Source organism: Nilaparvata lugens, chromosome 3, assembly GCF_014356525.2.
Source record: "Nilaparvata lugens isolate BPH chromosome 3, ASM1435652v1, whole genome shotgun sequence".
Taxonomy (NCBI): domain Eukaryota; kingdom Metazoa; phylum Arthropoda; class Insecta; order Hemiptera; family Delphacidae; genus Nilaparvata; species Nilaparvata lugens.
Genome location: NC_052506.1, coordinates 91719969 through 91744323, shown reverse-complemented (window position 1 = coordinate 91744323; position 24355 = coordinate 91719969). Strand labels below are relative to the sequence as shown.

Here is a 24355-nt window from a genome sequence, read left to right as displayed (position 1 = left end):
GTTCAATAACCTCTTCCTTTTTACCATATACATGCTCTGTTTGTATTCCATTGATCTTCAATTGGCAAATGTTTTTGAATATAGAATATGGAAACAAAGAATCTTTTATTAATTCAATCTCAGTGACGTTATTGTTAAAGTGATAATCAATGGCATCAGAAGAAAGAAATGTATTTCCTTCATATTTGGAGTGGATGTAAACTTTTTTGATTCCTATTTTATCAAATACATTATCAACTACATAATCAATTCCTTTTATAGAGGATGTTTGATAGATTTCCATAAAACAACCTGGATACTTGAACAAATTTATATGAGAAAAATCAAGATTCGGCATGTCAAATTGAACATTAATTTCAGCAACACTTTCACACAAGTGATCTACAGCTTGACGTCCAATCTGATTTCCACTTAAATTGAGATGAGTAATATTTGTGTTTACGAGAATTTTAGATAAATATTCAATGCTCTCATCTGTGATCAAGTTATATGATAGATGAAGGGATGTTAACTGAGATCCTGGAAGTCTGAGGGCCAAATGTTTGATACCTTTAGTAGAAATTTCATTACTTGCTAGATTTAATGATGAAATTTTAGTGGATTGCAAGACTTGTGCTAGATAATAAATGCTATCACAATTGATTCGGTTATTACTGAGATCTAGTGAAAGGACTTGCGAATTAGACAAAAACTGACACAGTTCTTTCAAATCTCCACAACATGAAATCTGACTTTGACTAAGAGTGAGGGAGGTAATCTTTTGAGTTTGCACTTGGTTTATACGTGAAAGATAGTATGAAGCAAATGTGCATCGCATTTGTCTTTCAAGATTAAGCGAGGAATCAGAATGAGATAGTTTCGAATGTATACTATCCATTTTATTATCTTCTAGTTTCCAGCCAAGATCTAGTGAGCTAATTTGAGTATTTCTCAGAATATTAGCCAAATAAAGCACGTTACAACAAAGTTCATTACCTCTGAGATTCAATGTTGTGATTTTCGTATCCTGCAAGCTTAGAACAATATTCAACAGGCTTTTGCATGTCAGTCCATTATTGCAAAGATTCAGACTTTTCAATTGTGACTTCTTCATTGCTAAAGCCAGACATTCCACACCTACAGTACTCCTCATACCTTCTTTCATATAATCTATTCTATTTCCTTCTGTAAGATCATTAAAATGATCATAATCTTCATCATCACTATTATCATTTTCATTATCATAATAGTAATAATAATCATCCATGTAATAATAATAATCTTCATCATCATAATCACTTTCATCATCATCATAATTTTCCATACATAAATCTACATCATTTTTTTCGAGATTGAGATTTGTTATTTTTGTACCCACTAAGCATGGTGCCAAAACCTTCAAACTTTCACAGTCTAATTGATTCGAACTGAGGTTAAGAGAGGATATTTGTGTATTTCTTAGAGAGAGTGCTAAACATTCCACAGCACCAATGCCAAGTTTACGACCATTACTCAAATGTAAATTGGTGACTTTCGAACTAACCAAATATGATACAAATACTTCCATAACTTTACACTTAATGGAATTGTGCTCAAGCTTTATTGATGTAATATTCGAATCTTTCAAAGCAATAACCAAACTCTCCATAACAGAACAGTTTATTTTAAATCGACTCAAAGTTAAAGAAGTTAGTTGTGACCCCACCACACATAATGAAAGTAACTGAACAATTTTAACTGCATCATTGGAACCAAGAATGATTGAATTTATTTGTGAGTTTTTCACTCCATCAGCCAATGATTTTATATCATCGTAAACCTTTGGAACCATACCCTTGAAACCAAGCGACGTTATTTTTGTATGAGCCAGACAGTTCGATAATATTTTCCAGTTTCTAACATTAGAAAAGTAATTGATATCAAGTTTAGTTATTTTTGTATTTGGTAGAACAAGTGCAAGGCTATTGATACCAAGACCATCAATACTATCAACTCGGTTTTCAGATAGATTCAAATAAGTAATCTGTGAGTCTATCAAACATGGAGCAAATACATTCAAGCCCTCGCACCTTATATGGTTTCCACTAAGATCAAGTGAGCGGATTTTTGTGTTTTTCAGCACTGAAGCCAAAATCTTCACACCATTGTTGCCTATTTTACAGCCAGACAGATTGAGGACAGTAAGACTCGAATCTACCAAATATCGTACGAATAATCCAAAGCTTTCAGAACTCTGTATTGAACGATATAGATTTAAATGCTTTATTTTAGAGTTTTTCAAAATTGATGCTATGCATTTGAGGTCAACTGAGTTGGAAGAGTGACTTAGATCAAGATATGTTGAAGCAGAGTTTTCAAAAATCTTAGCATGGGAACACTCACTACTATGTTCAACTGAAGATGAATTGTTTTTGCATGCAAAGAATTGCCCTACAGAGTTTTTACTCACATTCAGTGAGGATATTTTAGTTTCTTTTAGAATTTCATTAAAATACTCGAAACCTTTGTGCCCAATTCTATTTTCACTCAAATCAAGTGTTTTGATTTGTGTGCTGGACAAGTATTGTGCTAGATCAATTAACAAATCACAATCTATATCATTGCCGCTAAGATTGAGTGATGTGATTTTGGTATCTTTGAGAGCTTGTACTAACTTGATCAATTCATTTGAGAATAGGGCTTTATCTGATTCAGATCCAATAAAGGTAGTTGTTTTCGACTTTGTTGAATTTTGAATGAAATCTAGCCTAGTCGCCCTGATACTTTCAGGTGAGGTGATCTGACAGTAATAACATTCACTTTTGAAACACTTGACATCAGCAATTTCTCCACCATCCACAGCCCCAGCGTCGTTTGGATGAATAGTCAATGGGGTAGGCAAATGCTGATCATTCAATAACGAAGAATTACAGTTAGTCTGAGCTGAATCACTAGAGCTACTTTCGCATGATGCATCCATGTAAGTGTCCCTCATCGATTGGGATAGCCTCTTGAGTTCTTGGCTTGCTATGGGAGAATTTTCTTTCTCAATAACCAAACAAGTGAAACGCTGAGTTTCACTTGACACAGATTCAGGCAATGTTGGTGGTGATGATGATAGATCCCTCATCAATGAGCTCATCACTGACTCGTAGGTCCAATCCATCACACTTGTCGAGTTATTCATGATGAAACTAGACTGTGTCACCAACTTCAAGTCACTTCATTCACTTGATTGTAGGCGAAGGCAAAATCTGTAAGACAAAAAAAGAACAAGAATTTGTAACATGAAGAGTAACATCTGATGAAGCTTGAATAAAACGATTTGAAATTGTCAAAATCACACATTTCTTATGAAATTAAGAATATAAAGCAATAATACCTTAAAGTCTCTCAATTTATTTAATGAATTGTGACAAAACAGGGAGAATTTGAAATTTTTTTTAAATTAATGCCAATATATCAATGTCATTAGTCTGTGCACACGGCTCTGACTCTACTAGCCGTTCTATAAAATTTGGGATTGCTCACTCATCTGCAAAATTGTCAACTGAAATGAATATCACACCCAGAAAAACGAACAAATGTTTGTAGAAAAGAACCCTCACCCCCTTGCACAGCCACACAACTGCTCTTACAGTCAGTCACAAGTACAGACTGAAATGGCAAGGTCCAATGGGAAGGTATTCTAGAATATTATTAGAAGGTATTCTAGAATGTATTCTAGGTACATAGGCAAGGCCTGTACAAATATTCTTTTAGAGAGACACTTTTATCGAGGCAGCATCAAACAAAACTAAAGAAGCTTGGACAGTGTTTTTGTTAGGAAAGAATTAGGTTTGAGATCTTGTATAACCAACAATGTGAAAGTTCGGATTGATCGATTGATAGGAAGATTACTGATAACTATTTCAAGTTTGTTGTGTTGCTAATGAAACAGGTTCACCCATAAATGTTTAAACAAACCTAGAGCAACATGGACAGTATTATTGTTAGGAAAGAATTAAGTTTGAAATCTTGTATAACCAACAGTATGGAAGTTCAGATTGATCGGAAGATTACTGATAGTGATAACTATTTTAATTTTATTCTATTGCTAATGAAACAGGTTACCCATTAATGTTTCCAATGTTATACAACTATTGAAGAATTTTAGGACACCAAATGAAGGAATAGTTTTTCAGAACATTACGGAGAGGAATCTTCTAAAAATAAATTAAAAAATGAAAGTTTTTCTGTGCGCAAGGACCGACCAAGCTCCCTTCCAAACTTGACGAGCAAACCTTCAAGGTGTTTGGCGAAAAAATGACAGTCATCATCGTGCCTCGAACCCAATTGGTGAATCCTTGTCAGGGAGAGGTTCGTGAAAGGCACGTTGCCTAAGAATGTTTATTAGGTGGGTTCCAAACCACAAGAGAGTGAAAAATAATGACTCACCTCCCAGCTGTCTAATGGTCCACTATCTCGTGTTCTTGCTGTCATCATCAGTAGGCCAAAGCCGAATGCCCAATCCTGAGTAAAGCAAATAAAACTACATTACATACATTCAGATCCTATGATCCAAGGAGAGAAATTGGCTTTGAGGTCTCTGGCGGGTCCAACTACCTGAAGGTAGAAATGCAACATGTTGATGGGATCGGAAAGGGTTGTCCTATTGTTTATAAAGGTGGCAATATTTCTTCCTTCATCCTTTTTCTATTGTTCTATGATAGTTGGCCATTTTCTCGATTTTGAGCCTTCCCTGTTGCTGTTGACTATAGAAAGCACGTTTCGGAGTAGATATTTTGTAGACCCATGAGAGGTCCGTACTGGCCGGTATGAAACTGTTATAAAATTAAACTTCAAACTTTCATTACACCACAAAATTCTTATTTCGAATCAAACCTTAAGTACCTAGTATACTTCATTTGATGAGAAAATAAAGTAAAAGAATTAAGAAATCATACTGTCTAGAGATCCATCTGTCTACGGCACACAGATAATAATCTTTTACTTTTACCATAGATACACACATAATCGTTTTCTTTTGCCATAGACAGATAGACCTTTAGAGAGTATGATTTTTCAATGCTTTTACTTTATCTTCTCGTCAAATGAACTATAGGTGGGTTAGTAGGTAGTTATAGATGTGGATAATTTATTACAAGATCCAAACTTTGAATCAGTGATGAACTGATTCAATTGCTTGACTAAATGTAACTCTTTCTTGAAGAAAACAATCCATTTTTAAACATAATATTAAAATTGAATTATTTGTGTTTTAGCTACAATATTCACTTATTATCTAGGGGAGCTTTAATTATTTTCGTGAAAATAAATCATGATTCGCTTACAGTCCTCACTGATGAAGAATCAACTCAAAAGCATAGTTAGTAATCGTCATAATCATAATATATATAATTATATTTAATTTAGTAAGCGGTGTAATTTTGTATCAATGAGTAAAGATATATTGGGGGGGGGGGCTTTGTAATAACACTAGTAACAACTATTATCATAGTCCTTAAACTCCTAAATCCATAGGTCCACTTGCCAATATGCATGTGTAGCCAAGTACTCCACATAGCTCCAAATCGTGCTGTCTTTAGATGACAAATCAACTTTGGGTCCAACTTTCATACTAGCCACCAACAATAGGCTGCATTCATAGACCTAGGAACAATAGCTGACCCTTTCCAACTACCTGTTGCCCTACCCAAGGTTAAAAATAGACTTGGACCCATCACAGGCCTTGAAGCCGAGAAATTAATATATATCGTTGAAAGTCTAATAAATTAATCCTGATGAATGGGAATATTAATGAATACAAGCGAATCTTGGACAGATTATTGCATGAGGAAATGAATAACAGTTACGGTACCGTACTGTACTAATTCAATATTTATACTGTTTATTATATTATCAATTCAATATTTAATACCGTACTAATTCAATGTTTACACAGCACCAGTTTAAACGTAATTTGAAATAAATATAAAGTATTGTTTGCTATAAAGTAATTTATACTGAGACTAAACCAGCAGCAAATTAAATTCAGTTTAAGCTTTTCAGTTTAATTCACAATGCAAATACGGCCTTTAAATGCCCGGTTTCTCAGTCTTTCAATAAACAACGCTATAGCTATCGATTCAATAAATTTTTATTGGTTCCTTAAACATATTTAAGGAACATGTTTTGTTTTTAAAATACTAGTGATCTACACTAATTTTAATTTTATTTTGTAATTTAATTTTTGTAACTTAATTTTTTGATTGCAACCAAAAATTTGACGAATTTATCCATTCCATAAATTAATATTTATAGGCTGGATTTTGGCACTATAAATAGTTTATCGAGAGATTTATGGATTCAATAAGTTTATGGAGCGTTCTAGAAACGCATTTCTCATATTTATCGATTCAGTAAAGTTATTGGATGATTGAACAGTTTATGGAACGACTGAGAAACCGGGCATTAGTGATATAAGTAAATCAGTTAAATACGAAAATAAATGTAAATATCATAAACTAATTCAAATTGAGTAATTGCATTCTATTTTTTTAATAGTGGATAATGCATATATTAAGCTTTGAGCTTGTGCATGAGTGATGGAATCAGTGCGTGGGTGATCGATGAGATACGGTAATGAAGCGACAATGTCTTACCGGCAACAAGTGTTTGCTAGCAGACTGAACGATGTACTTCCCAACCACTAGACTAACCTGGCCAAGGAATTCAAGACTAAAGCAAGCCATTTACTTGTTTTGTCCAACTTGAGGTCTAATATTCAATATTAGATCGACGTCGAACCGAGAATGGGGTGGTTGTGGGAGGGGCGAACGAGTTGGACAAGTCGGGTAAACAGTTCACCCGACTTATTCTACCTAGCAAGGTCAGCCCCCTATTCAGACTGAATGGCCTGCTCAACTTTAGCTTTTTAAATTAGTTCAATATACAAATAAGTATTTTAATCCTGACCGTTGCCAATACCGAGTCGATGATAAACTATCTGATAGTGCTATTTCTAACCTAAAATTCATTATTTTTTCATTTAAATTCCAATCAAATTTAAATATATTGTAATTTTTATTAACTAGTAGTTCTGTGAACAGTAGACCTCACGCAGTATTCTCATCCACATGTACCTGATTGAAACTGTAGACCTTATGGAAATACAGCAACATGACTGGCTTACATGTGTGTAATCACTTGTCAGCTGATTTATGATGGATAATAATTCTATAGTCTAATTTTTACTCTAATATTGGCGTATGAAGGAGGCTCCTTTTTCCTTTTATATTATCCTTGAAATGCATAATTTTCAAAAACCTTGTATATACGTCTACGCGCAATTAAAAAAGGAACATACCTGCCAAATTTCATGAAAATCTATTACCGCGTTTCGCCGTAAATGCGCAACATAAAAACATTTAAACATTATGAGAAATGCCAAACAGTCGACTTGAATCTTAGACCTCACTTCGCTTGGTCAAAAAATAAATTAATTAAAAATCATTGCGAGAATAAAGATATTCACTGTGATCTTTTAGAGTTGCCTCTTCAAAATTATTCTAGTTTTTAAACAGCTATTTTTGATATTGAAATTAAAAGTTTTATCAAGATGAGCTAACGTCGTTGTTTTTCCTCCTCTTCCATGAAAAAAATTGAGTCATTATTTTTAATAATATTACGGAGATAACATCGGTCGCCCAGCGATTGCACTTAGCCAAAAACTGGTTAAAACTGGCTGATCTGACAGCGTTGCGGAGCTAGAAAGGGATAGCGCTATCTGCTTTGTAGAATGATAGACAAGGATAGCAACACCAAGAACAATAGAAATAGAAATATATTTATTAGCCGATAAATACTTAAAATAGTACAGTGGGCCATGTCACATAAAAAATAATGAATAATAAATAAAAAATAATGCCATCATAACATAATATGGACCTCACTATAGTATGGTTTTATATGCACACAAGTGGTGCTAAATTTTCTGTTGCAATCGATGTTTAGGCCTAGGCAAGGTCGTACCCAGGGTGCGGGGGGGCTCACAGGGGTTGGACCCCCCCCCCTAAATTTTCAAGTACATAGACGAACTAATAAATTACTCAAGTAGTAGTTCTTTGCCCACAAAGAACTTCTGACAACACTTCAGTGCTTTTTACCCACCTCAGCAACATCAACTAAGAAAATAGATTTTGAATCTTTATGAAAATATGGTTGATCTGGAACTAGAATCTAGTGAGTATTCACTGTGGAAATTTGTTTTGGAAAAAACAAATGGAACAAGACAAGCCTTCTTCTGCCATAGAAGCATCGAGCCAATGCAATAAAGAACTTTTTCCGAACATATTCACCCTCCTAAAAATATTTGCTTCCTTGCCAGTGACCACAGCAACTGCTGAGTGGAGCTTCTCTACTCTCAAGCGATTGAAGTCGTTCCTGAGAAACGCATGTGGACAGGACAGACTAAGTGGACTGGCTCTAATGTCAGTTCACAGAAGCCATCACATCTCCACAAACGAATTGATTCATGAATTCACAAGGGAAAAGAAGAATAGATTTTGTTTTGTGATTTAATTCATAAATATTGTTATTTTCTATATACACAATTCTGTGGTGCATTAAACGATGCTAAGTTTATTTGTATTGTCTATATATTTATTTTCCTATTTGTCACAGCAGACCACATAACAAGGAAAATTATATTAAAGTTATCTCACATATACAGTTTATTTAATGCCATGAGCACCTTCTTGAGCCAGCCAGAGAGAACATAACAAACGGTTTTGTATGGAAATAGTCCAAGCGTCAAGCCCATCAAAGCTTCTTTTAGTCAATAAAAACATAATGGTCTGGAAAAGGGTTGTTTGAAATTTTTAAAGGGCCCTTAAATTAAATTACAATTTTTTTAACTTACAACCCCAGCCCCCCGAATTTTTTTTCTGGGTACGGCCTTGGGCCTAGGCCTATGTTATTTTTATGGCAAAACCACCAAAATTGGCTTGCACCTACTCATGGTATTTTTTTAACAGGCTACCGTATTAAAAAAATGTTACTAACCTCACTTTGCATAATAACAAGTTCAACACTCATAAAAACTTACAATTTTTCACATTTTATATAAAATTAGCTTTTAAGTAAGCCTAGATGAGACACTATGAGACATGAAGATTAATTTTTTATAAACTTACAACAGTTACTGGCTACTTATTTGTATTCTCTTTTAGGAGAAACGCACAAGTTGAGTTGATATCACTTTTCCGGCTTCCACCCACATGCGATCATGCCACAGAATATACAGAATGGAAACTTGTAATCAATCGCCTATCTAACCAATGCTTTTTACATGACCCCAATACTAAACACGTCACGTGACCTTGGGAAGTTCCAATCTTGGTCTTCTGATTGGCTCGTGGCAGTGAACAAAATCAATTTATTGATCCGGATCATTGAAGTGATCCAAATCTACCATCAATACTATTACAATGCGGCGCTTCCTAACAAGATGGCGGATTTTGGCGTCAGGGTAAAGCCAAGTTTCCGTACTGTATGTATACTGTGATCATGCCTCTGACTCAGACTCTGTGATCAAGCGATTGCGATTGCGTGTGCAAAGTCCGAAGTGTGCTCTACACTGTACAGAAAACGACGAGCGCCATCGCGCGAGAGTGTGGATGGCACTCGTTGTCTTTTGCACTTTCGTCAGCGCTCCACGTGTGTATTTTGTCAACTCCCAAAATTTATCATTTCAAATTAACTATTAGTTCTGTGAACAGTAGAACTCACACAGAATTCTCATCCACAAGTAACTGATTGAAACTATAGACCTTATAATAAATAATATGGAAATACAGCAATAGACTGGCTTTTCCAAACATTTTTGTAATCACTTGTCAGCTGATTTATATTGTAACAATCATCTCAGGCCTTGGTTTTCTAGGGGAAGTGGAAGAGAAAGTGAGGTACAGGTTGTTCAAGAAGGCAAATGAGTGGAAGAGCAGACATGACAATAAGGTGAAAAATTTGACTCAGTTCCAAATAGGTGACAAGGTATTAGTAAAGAATCATATGCCAGCAAACAGTAGCATAGGAATAATGAAAAAACTGTTGTTACTATATGTAGGACCATATAAGGTTAGTAAAATAAAAGGGGGAAATGAATATGAGGTTAAAAATGAAGATGGTATGTTGATAGGTACTTTTAATGTGGTAGAGTTAAAGCCATTCAAAGATTAAGGAATAGGTGAATTTTTAAGTTGTTGAGACAAGAAAAGGTATCCAGGCTGTAGGTAGTCAATAAGAATTGTCATTAGTTATTAGAGTAGTATGTAAGGGTATAGCCTTGTACACACGTCCGTACAGATTCGCGCGAACAATCGTATGTACATATGCCTCAACATTCACTGTACGTCCTTGTGGACGCGATCCACGTATGCCTCGGCATTCAAAAAGCTATCTGATTTGCAGACGACACGAAGACATGGTAGATGTGGATTTTCCACATGACAACAATGGCGTCATTCCATCATTGAAGATAGTTATCACAAATTGCAGCAGTATCATTTTATTTCAATGAATTATATAATAAAATCAAAAATAAAACTTGACAAACAATGTTGGTGGGTTGAACAATTGTAGGTTGAAGTAAGGAAATAAATTGCTACATGACATAAGATTGACAGTTCAAACTTTATTAGATTGTCAAAACATTATCTTGTTAATATACTCAATCTAATTCAACTAGTTATCTAAACAAAAATCATATCATAATGAGGGAATCAATAACTCCACAAGAACGATTGGCTCTAACTTTGAGATTCTTGACATTAGGCAATTCATTTGTTGGTTTCCAATATCTATTCTGAATCTCAAAAAAAGAAAATTTCTACAATAATTCCAGAAGTTTTGATGACCTAATCAAAGCACTTAACACTGTCTCACAAAATTGACAGTCTTCTTTAAGGAAATTAGCCATAAATTGAATCAAATACTAAGTTGCTGCCCATTTTAAACTAACTCTGCTCATACACATGACAAAACAAGATTCTCCAAAAGATTAGCTTCAAGATCTACCTTTAAGGGAATACTAATTCAAAGTTTGAATAAATCTCTCTATAGATAGCCTAGCTATCTAAAACATATAATATCATATTGAAGATTACAATTTTAATTAACAACTCTGATTGATAACATGAAACAAACACAAGATGATTTGATAGTCACAGTAAAATAATATTTGAGCTATACTTTCTTGTAGGAGCCCTTTAGAGAAGCTTTTTTCACTTAAATTATGCTGTTCTAAATTTGTTAATCATGATACAAATTATATATTCAATGCATGTTTCTATTTAAATATTTGACAATCCACATATCCTACAAAATTACAAAAATCCTACAATTTACAATTAGTTATTGGATCACAATTTGATTTGTCATTCATTAACCTAATTCATTGGAATTAGGTTATGACGCCTTCAATGTTTACGTTTTGCCTCACCCGTATGGCAAAATCGCGTCCACACGTACATTCAATGCTCGCCCGAGGCGCCTTTGAGCACGCCAAAATACCGACAGGGTTCCGGTTCGCCCACATGCCTCAGCGAACAGCGTCCACACGTGCGAATGCAAGCCCATACACGTATGCTCACCCGAGGCAAACGTACGTGTGTACACCGTTTATGGCAAACAAGCAACAACCAGTCTCAAAAGCTATGATTATCCATCACAATGCCGCAACTAAATTAATCCAGCAAATCGTCACAATTCTTTAGCCATGTCATCCTCATCAACATCTCGGCAACATGTGATGGGGGATTTTGTAACAAACATCTCAGGCCTTGGTTTTCTACAGCTACAAGCCAGGCCAAGACAGTCTTCGACTTGCAACTTTCTGCCTCAAAACGTACAAAAGGAACCAGCTTATGGCAAAGGGGGGTAGAGGTTGAAACAATGATGGTCAAAAGTCTAACAGTGAAATAACCGACGCTGACCAGTGACAAAAGGGTGGCAGCCAGACGCCAGGCGTGAGTGGAGTGCCATCAGATAGGGGGCAGCACCAACTGGGGCAGTGATCCAAGGAGGAACAATGGTTCGAGGGTTGGCGAGCACGTGGAGTTGGGAACACGAGGACACTTTTTGGTGAACCATGGCAAGTATAAGATGTCTGAGGAGTGAGCAGCATACAGCCCGCAGCCCTAGGGGCTGAAATGGAGTCCTGTTTCCAGAAAACCACAACCACATCAACACCACCACATTAAAACCACCATTAAAGAAAAATAATTGAAATTCATAATTTGTGATGTAAAGTGAGCAGTTTAAAAGTGCGCGAAAAGGCCATGGTCCACGGGGTACTCATAAAACATAAGGTTAGTGTAATTTTAAGTTGTTGTTTGTTTGCCACACTGGTTATTTTCTTGTAATTCTTGGGAGATCTATGAAAATCAGGGGGATATAAACTAAAAATGGGAAAGTAGATGTGAGTTTCTTAATGGTTATAATTGGAAATTTTTGAAGTTAGAAATAGATTGTTATTCATTCAAACTGGAAGTTCATTAAGAAATCAAAAACTGAATTAGTAAGTGGGTTATCAAGTAATCATATAGTTGCAATAATTACGAGATATAGGGATGATCACATGAAGTAGGTTGGATATAAATAGTTGATGTGGCGATTAGAATTGATTAGTCATTTTAGAGAAATGTGTGTTTTTTATTCTGTGCAAATTAGTAAGTAATTTTTATGTTGATAATTAGGAATTATGGTTATCAGTATTCATTTTTGAAATAATGGGGTGAAAGATACAGTGTAGCCTATTATTGATTTGAAGTATGAACGGAATATTTGAATTATTAGGTACTGTAGGTAGTTTATGTAGCATACCAGTGGCAACAACAACATAGTTATAAGTTTATTTTGTAGACTCCTGCAGATCTGGATACCTGTCTCAAGTAATAGTTATAGGTAGTTTAGTCTAGTAGTAATTGCTTTTGAATTGACCGCATGTCAAGAGTTTGCTAATTTTAGAAATACATAGTTAGGAATATACAAGTGTAGCAGTTGATTGGGGTTTTATCTCAAGTTTTAAATATAGGATACTTTCCACGGCAACTAAGAATAACTTTCATAGTAAAGGTTTAGAATAGGAGACTGCAGTCAAGAGTTAGTGAAAGTGACTGACAAGTCAATTGTTGAGATAGAGAAGAAGGGGTGCGAAAGTGAAAGGGAGGATTGTCTGGCCGATGGGGGAGTGTGAGCTAGCTGGTAGTAAACAAACAATGACTGCTCGCTTATAGTAGTACCAAACAATAAACAGATGTTCTGGCAGTTCGAAGACGTGGGGGAATTTCTTGGGTGATGTAATGTTATTTATATCATATATTGAATAATAATATGGGTGGTGGATTCATGGAGGATCGGCAGCCTTGATTGTGGGTTGATTAGTTTGTGCTTTCCTCCCCTTCCTCCTCTCCAAAAGAGGCAAGATAACCTTTCTCCCTCACCCCTCCTTCATCCTCACCATTTATCTTTCAACCCAGCACTTCAAGAAGCGTGCTCGAGAAGTCAACAACGTTTCGTTCTGTGGCGTTTGAGTTGAATGCAATTACCTTGTTCCATTTCATGATATATGTACAATATCATATAGGCCTACACATGAAGGCAGGATATCACCAGTAACTTCTACACTCGAGATATACAGTCCACTTCCTTGCCAGTTCCAAGGTTAGTGCAAATTGATAGACTTCCTTTTGGGGCTGTCGATGTTTTCGTGAATTAAATCTTAACTGTACCCCAATCCATAGGTTTGGGGACAGGACGGGATCACCACATGGTCCTACCAGGCCTGGGATATGTTCTATTTCCAAGAGATTTATTTTTCAATTTAAATTTCAATTTGTTAATAGTGGAGTTACTTGTTGATACATGCACTGATATCCATGTTAAATCCAGTTACAAAGTTCCTTTCCAAATCTCCTTGTTTATCTAATCAGTTACTTAGTTACAATGGCAAGCCCACAAGCCTTGCTTTTCTAGGGGAAGTGGAAGAGATAGATAGATAGATAAACGAATTTATTTCAGGAAACAAAAGATACATTTCACAAGTAATCAGTAATGTCACTAGTGTAACAGAACAACAAATAAAAATTGTATTATTAGCTCAAATTCGATAAGCTTAGCCGAAGCCGTCAGCCAGAGTTGAGTAGTTTCTACTATCTAATCTTGATAGAAAATTCTCCCAAAAAAATTCGGATTCTACTTCTAATATAATTGATGAAACAACAAACGTAAACCAAAACTGTTATCGAAGACCAAAAGCAACCCCCAGCAGCTTCATCCTTATCTGTCCTAAACTAATATTATCACTACACTTTTGAAAAACATCATTCATTATTCGATAATAATTTCAGCAACAACTGAAAAAGCATTCTTCGGATCATTTGCCAGCACTATGAAATAAATTTAAAATAGAATATATGACATGGTGAGTAAGTAACTCAATGAACAATAACAAGAGAATAAATGAATGAATAAATTCAATGTATGGCAACTCAAATTGAACCTAAATTACACATGTATAAAATGTAAATGTGTACATGTAAATGTTCACATATGTATTGTAAATTACATAACTTATCAAATATATTACACTGAGAAAAAACTTGAATTACATATGAAGCATCATTATCTCCTACCATAGGGCCATAGAAAAAGAAAAGACAAGGAAAATTTTACCTATACAATCATATCATAAAAGTTAATAGCTACAGAAGATTAATCTTATACTTACTATAAATATAAATAAACCGATATTTAACATAGATAAATCGATAATATTATGTAAACCAAGTCTAATTTTATCTTTAAAAATTAAATTCCCTTACAAGAAAATCTCTATATTTCTGTGCTGATGTCAAAAAACCTATTAAGCATTTCCAATTCTCGCCATTCAAATACTCATGTACCATTTCATTAGTCATAACCGAGCAGCCGAACCATTTTACTCGGAATTCCGATAAGGCTTTACATCTTCCAATAAAATGATAGGTGTCTTCCACCTCACCACTGTTGCATAAAGAACATATGTAACTATTTTCTCCACGATCCACTCTAAAATTCAATGGTAATAATGCTCCCCTCGCCCTAAAAATAATTCTGATCATTCTTCTTTTATTATTGTCATTTATATAACCTGATTGCAATCCATTCCTTCCTAAATTAAAGTAAATTTGATGAAACTGAGAAGTTGCTGCCCTGTCCCACCATAAACCTTGAAATTTATCACGTATCCTGCCCACAATCTTTTCGCATCCTCTTCCCCAAAGATCTGGTTGGTTCATGGGATCTACCCACTCTTCATTAAATTCATAAAATAATTTTCTCCAATCTTTATACCAACCACTCTTCTTCTGCTTCAGTAATATTGATACTCTCTTCGTAAATCTAGAATCCGGCTGTGCAAGAGTTTTTAATATGTATTTGTAATTCATTTTCAATGTTTGAAGCCACATAACATCTCTACCACTTTCTAAATATACTATGTAGTTGGGAGTATACCGTACAATCGTTTAATAAAAAACCTATTGAAACGTTCTATATCCTCCCTCTCTTGACATCCCCAAACCTGCCCTGCATATGTGATTGTTGACTTGCTAACTGCTTCGAAAAATTTCCATTTCGTAGATACTGGTACCTCATCATTACCAATTAGCTTACGCCATAAACTATTGATACCATACCTCGCTGCCGTCAATTTACTCGCAAAATGTGTTGTTAGTGACAAGGTGGGTGTAAGCGTAATTGCTAAATATTTATATTCATTTACTACTTCAATAGCTTCCCCACCGTAATGCCATCTCTCACTTCTACTCAATCTACCACCCCTCCTAAACACTATCATTTTGGATTTTTCCCTGTTCAAAACTAAGTTCCATCGGTTGCAATATTGCTCCAGCCTGTTGATCATACTCTGCATTACATTTACGTTATCAGCTAAGAGAACTAAATCATCCGCATATAAAAGTGAATTTATTTTTGATTCTCCTACCATCAAGCCTCCGCCTAAACTCTCACAGATATCATATGTGAAAAGATTGAATAAAATTGGGGATACCAAACAACCCTGTTTTAATCCGCTTACAAGCCTGATATCTTCTGTTACGCCCTTATCACACCATATAACTGAGGACGTATCTTCATATAAGGCTTTGATCATGCGGACAAATTTATTTGAAACTCCTATCTCTAATAGTTTATACACGAGAGCATCCCTATCTATAAAGTCGTACGCGGCCTTGAAATCAACAAAAAAACAATAAACTTTCTTATGTCTCACGTTTGTATAATACTACTTAATTAAACTCTGTAATACAAATATGTTATCTATGGATGAGTACCCCGCCCTGAAACCTGCTTGGTTCTCCGCAATAATGTTCCTTAATTTCACCCATTCTTCTAACCTTTTCAAGAGGATACCTACGTAAGCTTTGTACATTGAGTTCACAAATGAAATAGCCCTATAATTATTTGGGTCTTTAGGGTCTCCTTTCTTATGCAGGGGAAATATTATTGATTTTTTAAAAGCTACCGGACATACTCCTTTATTGTAAACTTTATTAAAAAATTTACACATTAACTCTTTAAATTCTAAAGGGGCTCTTTTATAGAATTCAGCGGGAATTCTATCTTCACCCGGAGCTTTTCCATTTTTTAATTTTCTTAATGATGAGTTGACTTCCTCCATACTGATCACCCTATCCAGCATATCATTGTTATGTAAGGGCTTTGCATATATCGTTGAACCGCTAACTCTCAAAGGTGTGTATAATTGCTTGAAGTGACCTATCCATTCTTCTGCACTTATGTGTGCTGCTTGTGTTGCGTTATATCCTTTAAATTTTCTAACCATCTCCCAAAACATTTTCGAATCCTTAACTCTACCAACCTTGTTTTTTACGTCCTCCCAATATTTTCCCTTCTTACTTTTACAGAGAGCCTTATACTCTTTCCTTACATTAGCATATTCGTTTCTTACCTGACTTGAATTATTTTTTCGAAACAAATTTAGGAGCGAAAACATTTGTCTTCTTTTATTTTCACATTCTCTATCATACCAATCATTATTTCTGAATTTTTTCCTGCCCGGTTTTGGTTCACACTTAAAGTTAGCTGCATCGTATATAGGATATTTTAATACATTACTGGTCTCATCGATATTATCTGGGAGAGAAATGACTTCTCTACACTTACTCACTAGCTTTTCCATAAAAATACTATCATCAAGACATTTTAAGGATACTTTTGGGGCGATTGGTATTAATCTATCTTCATTCTCCTTATAACTATTACACAAAAATTTAATACATATTGGCAAATGATCCGAGTAACTCGCTGGTATAACTTTAAACTCTTCTATTGCATTCAAACATTCTAGACTCACGCAACACAAATCTATCACTGATGCCCCATTATTATTTATAAACGTAAACTCTCCCAGTAAATCACCTATATTCCTACCATTCAAAATTATCATATTATATTCTTCACATAATTCTATTATTTTCTTCCCTTTAATATTAAGAACGTTATCTTTTGAGTTTCTTTCATGAATATAGTTGCGTGATCTAGTAATACTTCTTGCGGCAGATTCTGACAAGTTCCCACTCTCCCATTCAATCTCCGGCAAGAATCAAACTACTTGTGTTATCTAGAGTAGATATGAAGTCATACAGAGCACAAAAATCCAACTCCCACTCTCCTTGTAAGCCTCCACTTGAATAAACTGGAACAATGGTAATGTTTTTCTCTATCAGAACAACTAAGTTTCTTCCATTTATATGGAACATCTAACATATCTTCTTTCCTGCTCTTAATAGCTATTAATTGCCCCTTTTTTGCTCTACCAAACTGTGAATCCCTCGTTGCAAATTCCCAAACAAAATTATATCCCTCTAAATACTTTTCAAAATATACATGGTTACCTTCCTCTACAAAGGTTTCCAACAGAATGAAACACTCATACTTTCTAAGAAAATTAAATATATCCTGAATAGACTTACCCCTCAGCCCAGCTACATTGTAAACCAATATATCTAATTCACTACACTCTCTTTCTGCCTGACTGACGGCTTTGGCTCAATTAACTTCATCACTGTTAGTTTCATTATTATGTCCTTCGTTGGTATCCCTCATCGCCTGTCAAGGCATACAGAATGCACTCGAATCAAGAGACTTTTTCATTTAGGTTAAGTTTTATCAGTTTCATCCCCATTTTCCTCGTCATGTGTCGTTCTGAGGTCGGTTCACGATTGGTCTGCTGCTTCCATGATGCCTCCCACTGACACGTCAGCTCGCTCGCCCTCAAGTAGGTATGATTATTTCAATAATAGTAATAATGACGCAGGTATGTTTCTAGCAAATAAGCTCCACTCTTCCAAAAAACTTTTCAAGGCTGCTCACCTTAAGATTCTACTGTACACCTCTGAAATTTCGTATTTTAGATCCGCCACTTCCCACTATGACAAATTCAGCGCTGGAGAGAGTTCGTTGGAGGAGTAAAGACATATTGGAAGTCTAGAAGTGTCTCCCCCACCAATTGACCATTGCTACAAGTGAGCAACAAAAAGGTGGGAGAAAGAAATGACAAAAACCTCTGTCTCCATTCATGATTTCTGGTTCTGGAACAATGAGTCACGTTCCAACCAAGACACGACAAAGTATATTTGGCTACTACTTTATTGAATGCTAGAAAAGGGACAAAGCTATTCTCATGAGTGCTGCTCGTATCTTGAAATGCAACATTCCAACCTATTTCACACCAATTTGAACAAAATCATTGCTAGATTCTCTATTATATCAGTAGGCCTATAACTGTTATACAGTATGTATAAATCTGTTATACAAAAATAATTATTTATATTGTTGACTCTTGGCCTTGTAAATGAGCGAGTAACGAAAAATCTTTCATAACAGGCATTTGTAAATTTAAAAATAAGCTAAGTTCTTGTCAGGTTCTGAATTGAAAAAAAAACAAATCCAAATAAAATTTATTTCCGTAAAATAATACATTGAAAAAATTATTAGTTTTGTAATCTACAATCAATTGTACAATTCAAGTCAAATCTAAATCGAATTTTTAGCATTATAGCAATATACATAGGCTACAGTTTACAATAAATCAAACTTGCATTAACAATAAATCAATAATAAATAAATATACAAATAAAATTAAATAATTGGAAATAACCCATAGGTTACAGAACCTGTTTGGGAAGAATGAAATTGTTCTTTTGAACAAGATGATTACAGTATGGAAAAGATTAGAACAAAAAAGATTATAGTAATGGATAAATAAATAAAATTGAAAATATATAAATAAAATAAATAGAAAAAAGAATAAAAATAACAAACATTTTCTTGGAACATTAAAGCCTCTAGAAGTGCTGCATTCACCAGCTATTTTTTAATCAATTTAGACGGATTTGTTGGAAAAATTGTGTAGCTTCAAGTAAACATGCTAGATAATGTAAATTAGTTTTATAGAATAGGATTAATTATTAATTTACATTGATAAACTACAATAAGTCACAAGATGATTGAATTATATCCTAAAGGTAGTCAGCCCAGGAATTCAATAACACATAAATATACACTATACTGTTACTAGAACTACTATTACACTAGAAACTGAAGCTACTATTATACCCTACAACTTCAAATTTATCAATATCAGAAGAAAACTTTTCTTTGTGAGTTTTCTCAACACAAAATGTGTGCGAGAAGTACAAACTCATTACTTGTTTTAAAATGGGAAAATTAATCTTAAAAAGTATTATTAATAAGAAAAAATTATATAAAAGAAGTAATTGAAAATATATTTCTATATATACATTGATAAACTACAATAAGTCAGAAGATAATTGAATTATATCCTAAAGGTAGTCAGCCCAGGAATTCAATATCACATAAATATACACTATACTGTTATTAGAACTACTATTACACTAGAAACTGAAGCTACTATTATACCCTACAACTTCAAATTTATCAATATCAGAAGAAAACTTTTCTTTGTGAGTTTTCTCAAACACAAAATGTGTGCGAGAAGTACAAACTCATTACTTGTTTTGAAATGGAAAAATTAATCTAAAAAAGTATTATTAATAATAAAAAAAAAAATAAAAGAAGTAATTGTAAATATATTTCTATGTATTTTAAATATATATTTCAGCGGAAGTTGAGACAGATAAGACGATAAAATATTTTGATGGTCTTCAAACAATATTACGTGAATTTTGAGAAATAATAATCCTTACTTCTCTTGTTCTCCTTCTTCACCTTCTCCTCTTTCTTCTCCTATTCCTCCTTCTTCACCTTCTCCTCCTTCTTTTTAATCTTTTTCTCATTCCTCCTTCACCTTCTCCTCCTTCTTTTCCCCTTATTCTTCTTCTCCCTCTTTTCCATCCACTTCTCCTCACTCTTTCCGTTCTAAATCTTCTCATTCTCCTCCTCGCTCACACTCGTTTCTTTCTCTTTTTCTCTCTGCACAAATGCCCTTACCGGTGCAATGAACAATGAAAAATGACTTTGTTAAAAATGAAAATATTGAAATTTTGCAAAATTGAAGACACAATATAGAATTGAACACAAACCATAACTACTACTATAAAAGGAGAAAAGGAAGAATAGTTATGTTTGTATAATTGATTGTGTTTGAGGAGATGTTGTGGTATTTCTCCATAATGGAAAATAAAAACAAATATTGTCACATACCACTTATTTATTATTAAAACTTACATTAAAGTAATGTAAGCCTAGGCCATTATGAAACCTAGGTACATTACTTTAATGTAAGTTTACTTTAATAAAGTATTACTTTAATAATACTTTAATGTAAGTTTTAATAATAAATAAGTGGTATGTGACAATATTTGTTTTTATTTTCCAGTTATGTTTGTGTCATCATTATTTCTTCTTATGTGCTTCTTGCGCCTCAATAATCCAATCTGGATTTCGAATTGGCATTGAACGCGTGTGTCGAGGATCAACAAGTTCCGGCAATACACAGTCCATATAAAATTTTTTCACTTGTTCAAGAATCTTCGAACTCCAGAACTGCTCATCTTTGTATACAGTAACAACTTCTGTCCCCTTTGGCGACCATATACAAAATAAGCAGTACTGACGTTTTGTAATGTGGAGTTGTCCCTGTATTTGATAGTAGTAGTTATGGTTTGTGTTCAATTCGATATTTGTATCTTCAATTTTGCAAAATTTCAATATTTTCAACTTTGCTGCTTCCCTTGGGAGTAGGTCCTTTATTGTCTGAGGGCATTTGACCTCCACAATACCATGCCCATCTTCTAATAATCCATCCAGCGATGCTGCCAGAAATGGAAAATCGGCATCAATGAATAGCCCACATTTCAAACTTTTTGTCCAGCTATCTCACTAACTTTTTTTAGAGCAGCCTCCTCGTTCATCCCCCCATACTCCATTGCTGAACAATTTTTACCGCCCCCATACAATAGTTCGCGAACTACATTTTCACATCCGGTATTTGGCCTTCTCTTGCTTATTCGTCCAAAATTTGATGCAGTAATCCTTTTCCGTCTCTCTTCAAGCCATTCAGCGGAGTGATGCTGCAGGACAGTCCTCCTTTCGTACTGGTGACGGCTCTCTTCTGATAACACCAGTGAGGCTAAAAACCTATTTTTCTCAATGACAAGTTCTTTTTCACTGATGTCAGGGCGTTGAGCATTCGGTCCGTAATCATGGTCAACTGTTGTTTTTTGTAGAGAAAGATGGATTTACTGATGGCTGTAGAGAAAAGTGATTTTCTTGATGATATATTTCTCCTTCTTCTGTCCTGTTCTATCTTTTTTCTACGTTTAACCTGGACTGACTTATAGAATCTTCCAGGACTTGAAGAATTGCACATAATTTTATGCAAGTTGTACAGGGCCATTCCCGTATTGTGCTGAACAACAGCTCCCTCACACCTTGCCTGGTAGCTTCCGCAAGATGTGAAATTTATTCTCTTTCCACCGACAAATTTAGCAACTGCGTGGTTGTAGTGCTCCACGTAGTTGCTGTCGACATCTTCGAGTAAACTAGAGGCATGTAGACTCAAAAAACGAGCAGCATTTTTGACTCGCTGAAAAAGCCCAACTGCTTCTAGACTAGGCACTAAATTTGGTAAGTTGCGTAGGTCTGTACCACTGCAAAAATGATTTTTGCAGTTTCCATGGTCCCCAAAAACGTGATTTGGTCCATTCAAAATGTCCTCTTTCAACATTTCGATCCTTTCAATTTTGTTAGGATTTTTCTGATGGTATATCACTGCTCTTGTAACTCCGTATCTTAGTCTTAGTAGCCTGTCACCTATCTTCTTGCGTAACGTAATAGGGCTATGTCCTTTATCGCTTGTCAGAGCAATCTCTCTGATTTTATTGCAGTAGTTTCGTAAAAGATGGTTTCTACACTCAATTTTAAGTAGTCTATAGTAGTATTCTTATAGGGCCTCCGATCAAGCAACGTTTTATAGACACTACTATCACCGTCAGCAATAAGCCGATTGTATCGTACCCCTTCGTTTAAGCGGTTTCGCGCTAAGTTTCAATCTGCGTCCACTTTTGTGTCTAAAGCGTCGGCGACTTTGATGAGGCTTCGGCGTTTCGTCCATTTTTTATGATAAATAATTTGGTCGCATGCACTTCAACATTTTTATAACATTTCACGTAATTCAAAGTCAATAGGAATAGAATAGAAAAAGTATTATTCACTAACAAGGATTGTCTAGAATAAACAAGGCAAAACGTTTCTATAAATGAAAACCCATAGTAACTTATCACAATGACTGGATGAACTGTCACTGTCACGTTTCAACGAACTAATAAGTCACACATGGCATAGATATGGCAAAAGCTAGCTGGAATTGAGAGACAGAGAGAGTGTAACAGACTTCTCATCTATTCCCCTCCCATTCCCACTCTTTCTTGTGGTCATTCATTCAATTCATTCATTGATACACTGCTGGGCAGTCTTAGTATGTAAGTAGTAGGCTAGGTGGTGGGGGTTACGTTTCAACAGTAGAGCTCTCTGGAGAATAACCCTCGAACTAGGTTGGCAATGTAACGGTTCATTTTTGGTTCAATTTGCAATTTAACGACTCAGTTTATTGCAAAACTATTAGGAATTTGAACAAAATTCAAACGGATTTAGATTTGTGTTGTTATTCTAAAGGTCACTGTATTTTCAAATTCGTTTCTCGATGCTTCTTTTCCAAAATAGCAAATTCATGTTTAAATAGCTAAAATAAGAAAAACTTGAAGAAATAATGAAATTATGAAATGCGTATGCTCTCTGTAAAAGCATATAGTTGAGTCCTATGAACTTTCAAGGAAATAGTTCAATCCATTCTTGAGGTATGAGTGTAAGCAATATGCTTACTTTTCAGCTTGTTAGGTGGGTGTGCAGTAGAATCTTAACGTCCAATCCCTCAGCTGCCACATTGATGAACTCAGAGCAATCTTCCGTTTTCAGGACTTCAATATAATTGGATTTCCGAATCATTTTTGAAGCCTAGTATTTCATCAAATTTTGTTGCATTACCTGGATATAATCTTTTCTGGAATGATAGATTAAGTAAAGCTTGTGGGGGTGTAGCAATTTATGTGAAAGATGGTATCAAAACAAAAGTTTTAATCATATCTAAACAAGAGTATTGTTCCAGACCAGAGTTTATGCTACTTGAATTATCCTTATCTAGTACTGATAAATACTCGTTGGTATCTGTTATCGCCCACCAAAAATAGGTCATTTTACAGATTTCGAAGTGCCTTGCTTTCTCTTATGCCTTGTTATAGCCGTATACTAGTTATGGGGATATGAACACCGACTTGAACATGACAAATCGTAACTTTGACTACTTTCAACTGACTACTATTTTCCAATGCCTAAACATGACTATTTTACCTCTTGATCCAACTCATCATACTAATGTATCTGACACACTCATTGACCTTCTCATTGTTAGTGATCCTAACGAGGTTGTTCAAGCAGGCCAAATCCCAGTCCCAGCTATTTCTGGACATGATTTGATCTACTGTGTACTTTCCCATAAGATACCTAAGCCAGAACAGAGAATTATCACTTATAGAGACTTCAAAAACTTTGATGAAGCCGCCTTCCTGACTGATGTGGCTCAGACTCCATGGCATCAAATTGAAGCGTTACCCTCAGTTGATGACATGGTAGAGACTTTCGAGAATTGGACTTTGACTTTGTATGACAAACATGCACCTTATGTGACAAGGAGGATTAATAGAAAACGACGAGTACCGTGGATGACTGAAGACATACTTAAGATGATGGGACGTAGAGACAAAGCACATAGAAAATTTAAAAAGACATTTGA

The 24355-nt window shown here is 35.0% G+C and overlaps 1 protein-coding gene across 1 annotated transcript; it reads right to left on the bottom strand.

Moving 5' to 3' along the window:
• Positions 1-588: 588 nt before the first annotated feature.
• On the bottom strand, positions 589-9270 carry LOC111056909 (the record flags this gene model as incomplete). Its single annotated transcript, XM_022344318.2, is given in 3 exon segments — positions 589-3212; positions 4396-4470; positions 9135-9270. A coding segment is annotated over 1 exon segment (2557 nt), but the record flags the coding sequence as incomplete, so codon positions are not given.
• Positions 9271-24355: the final 15085 nt, after the last annotated feature.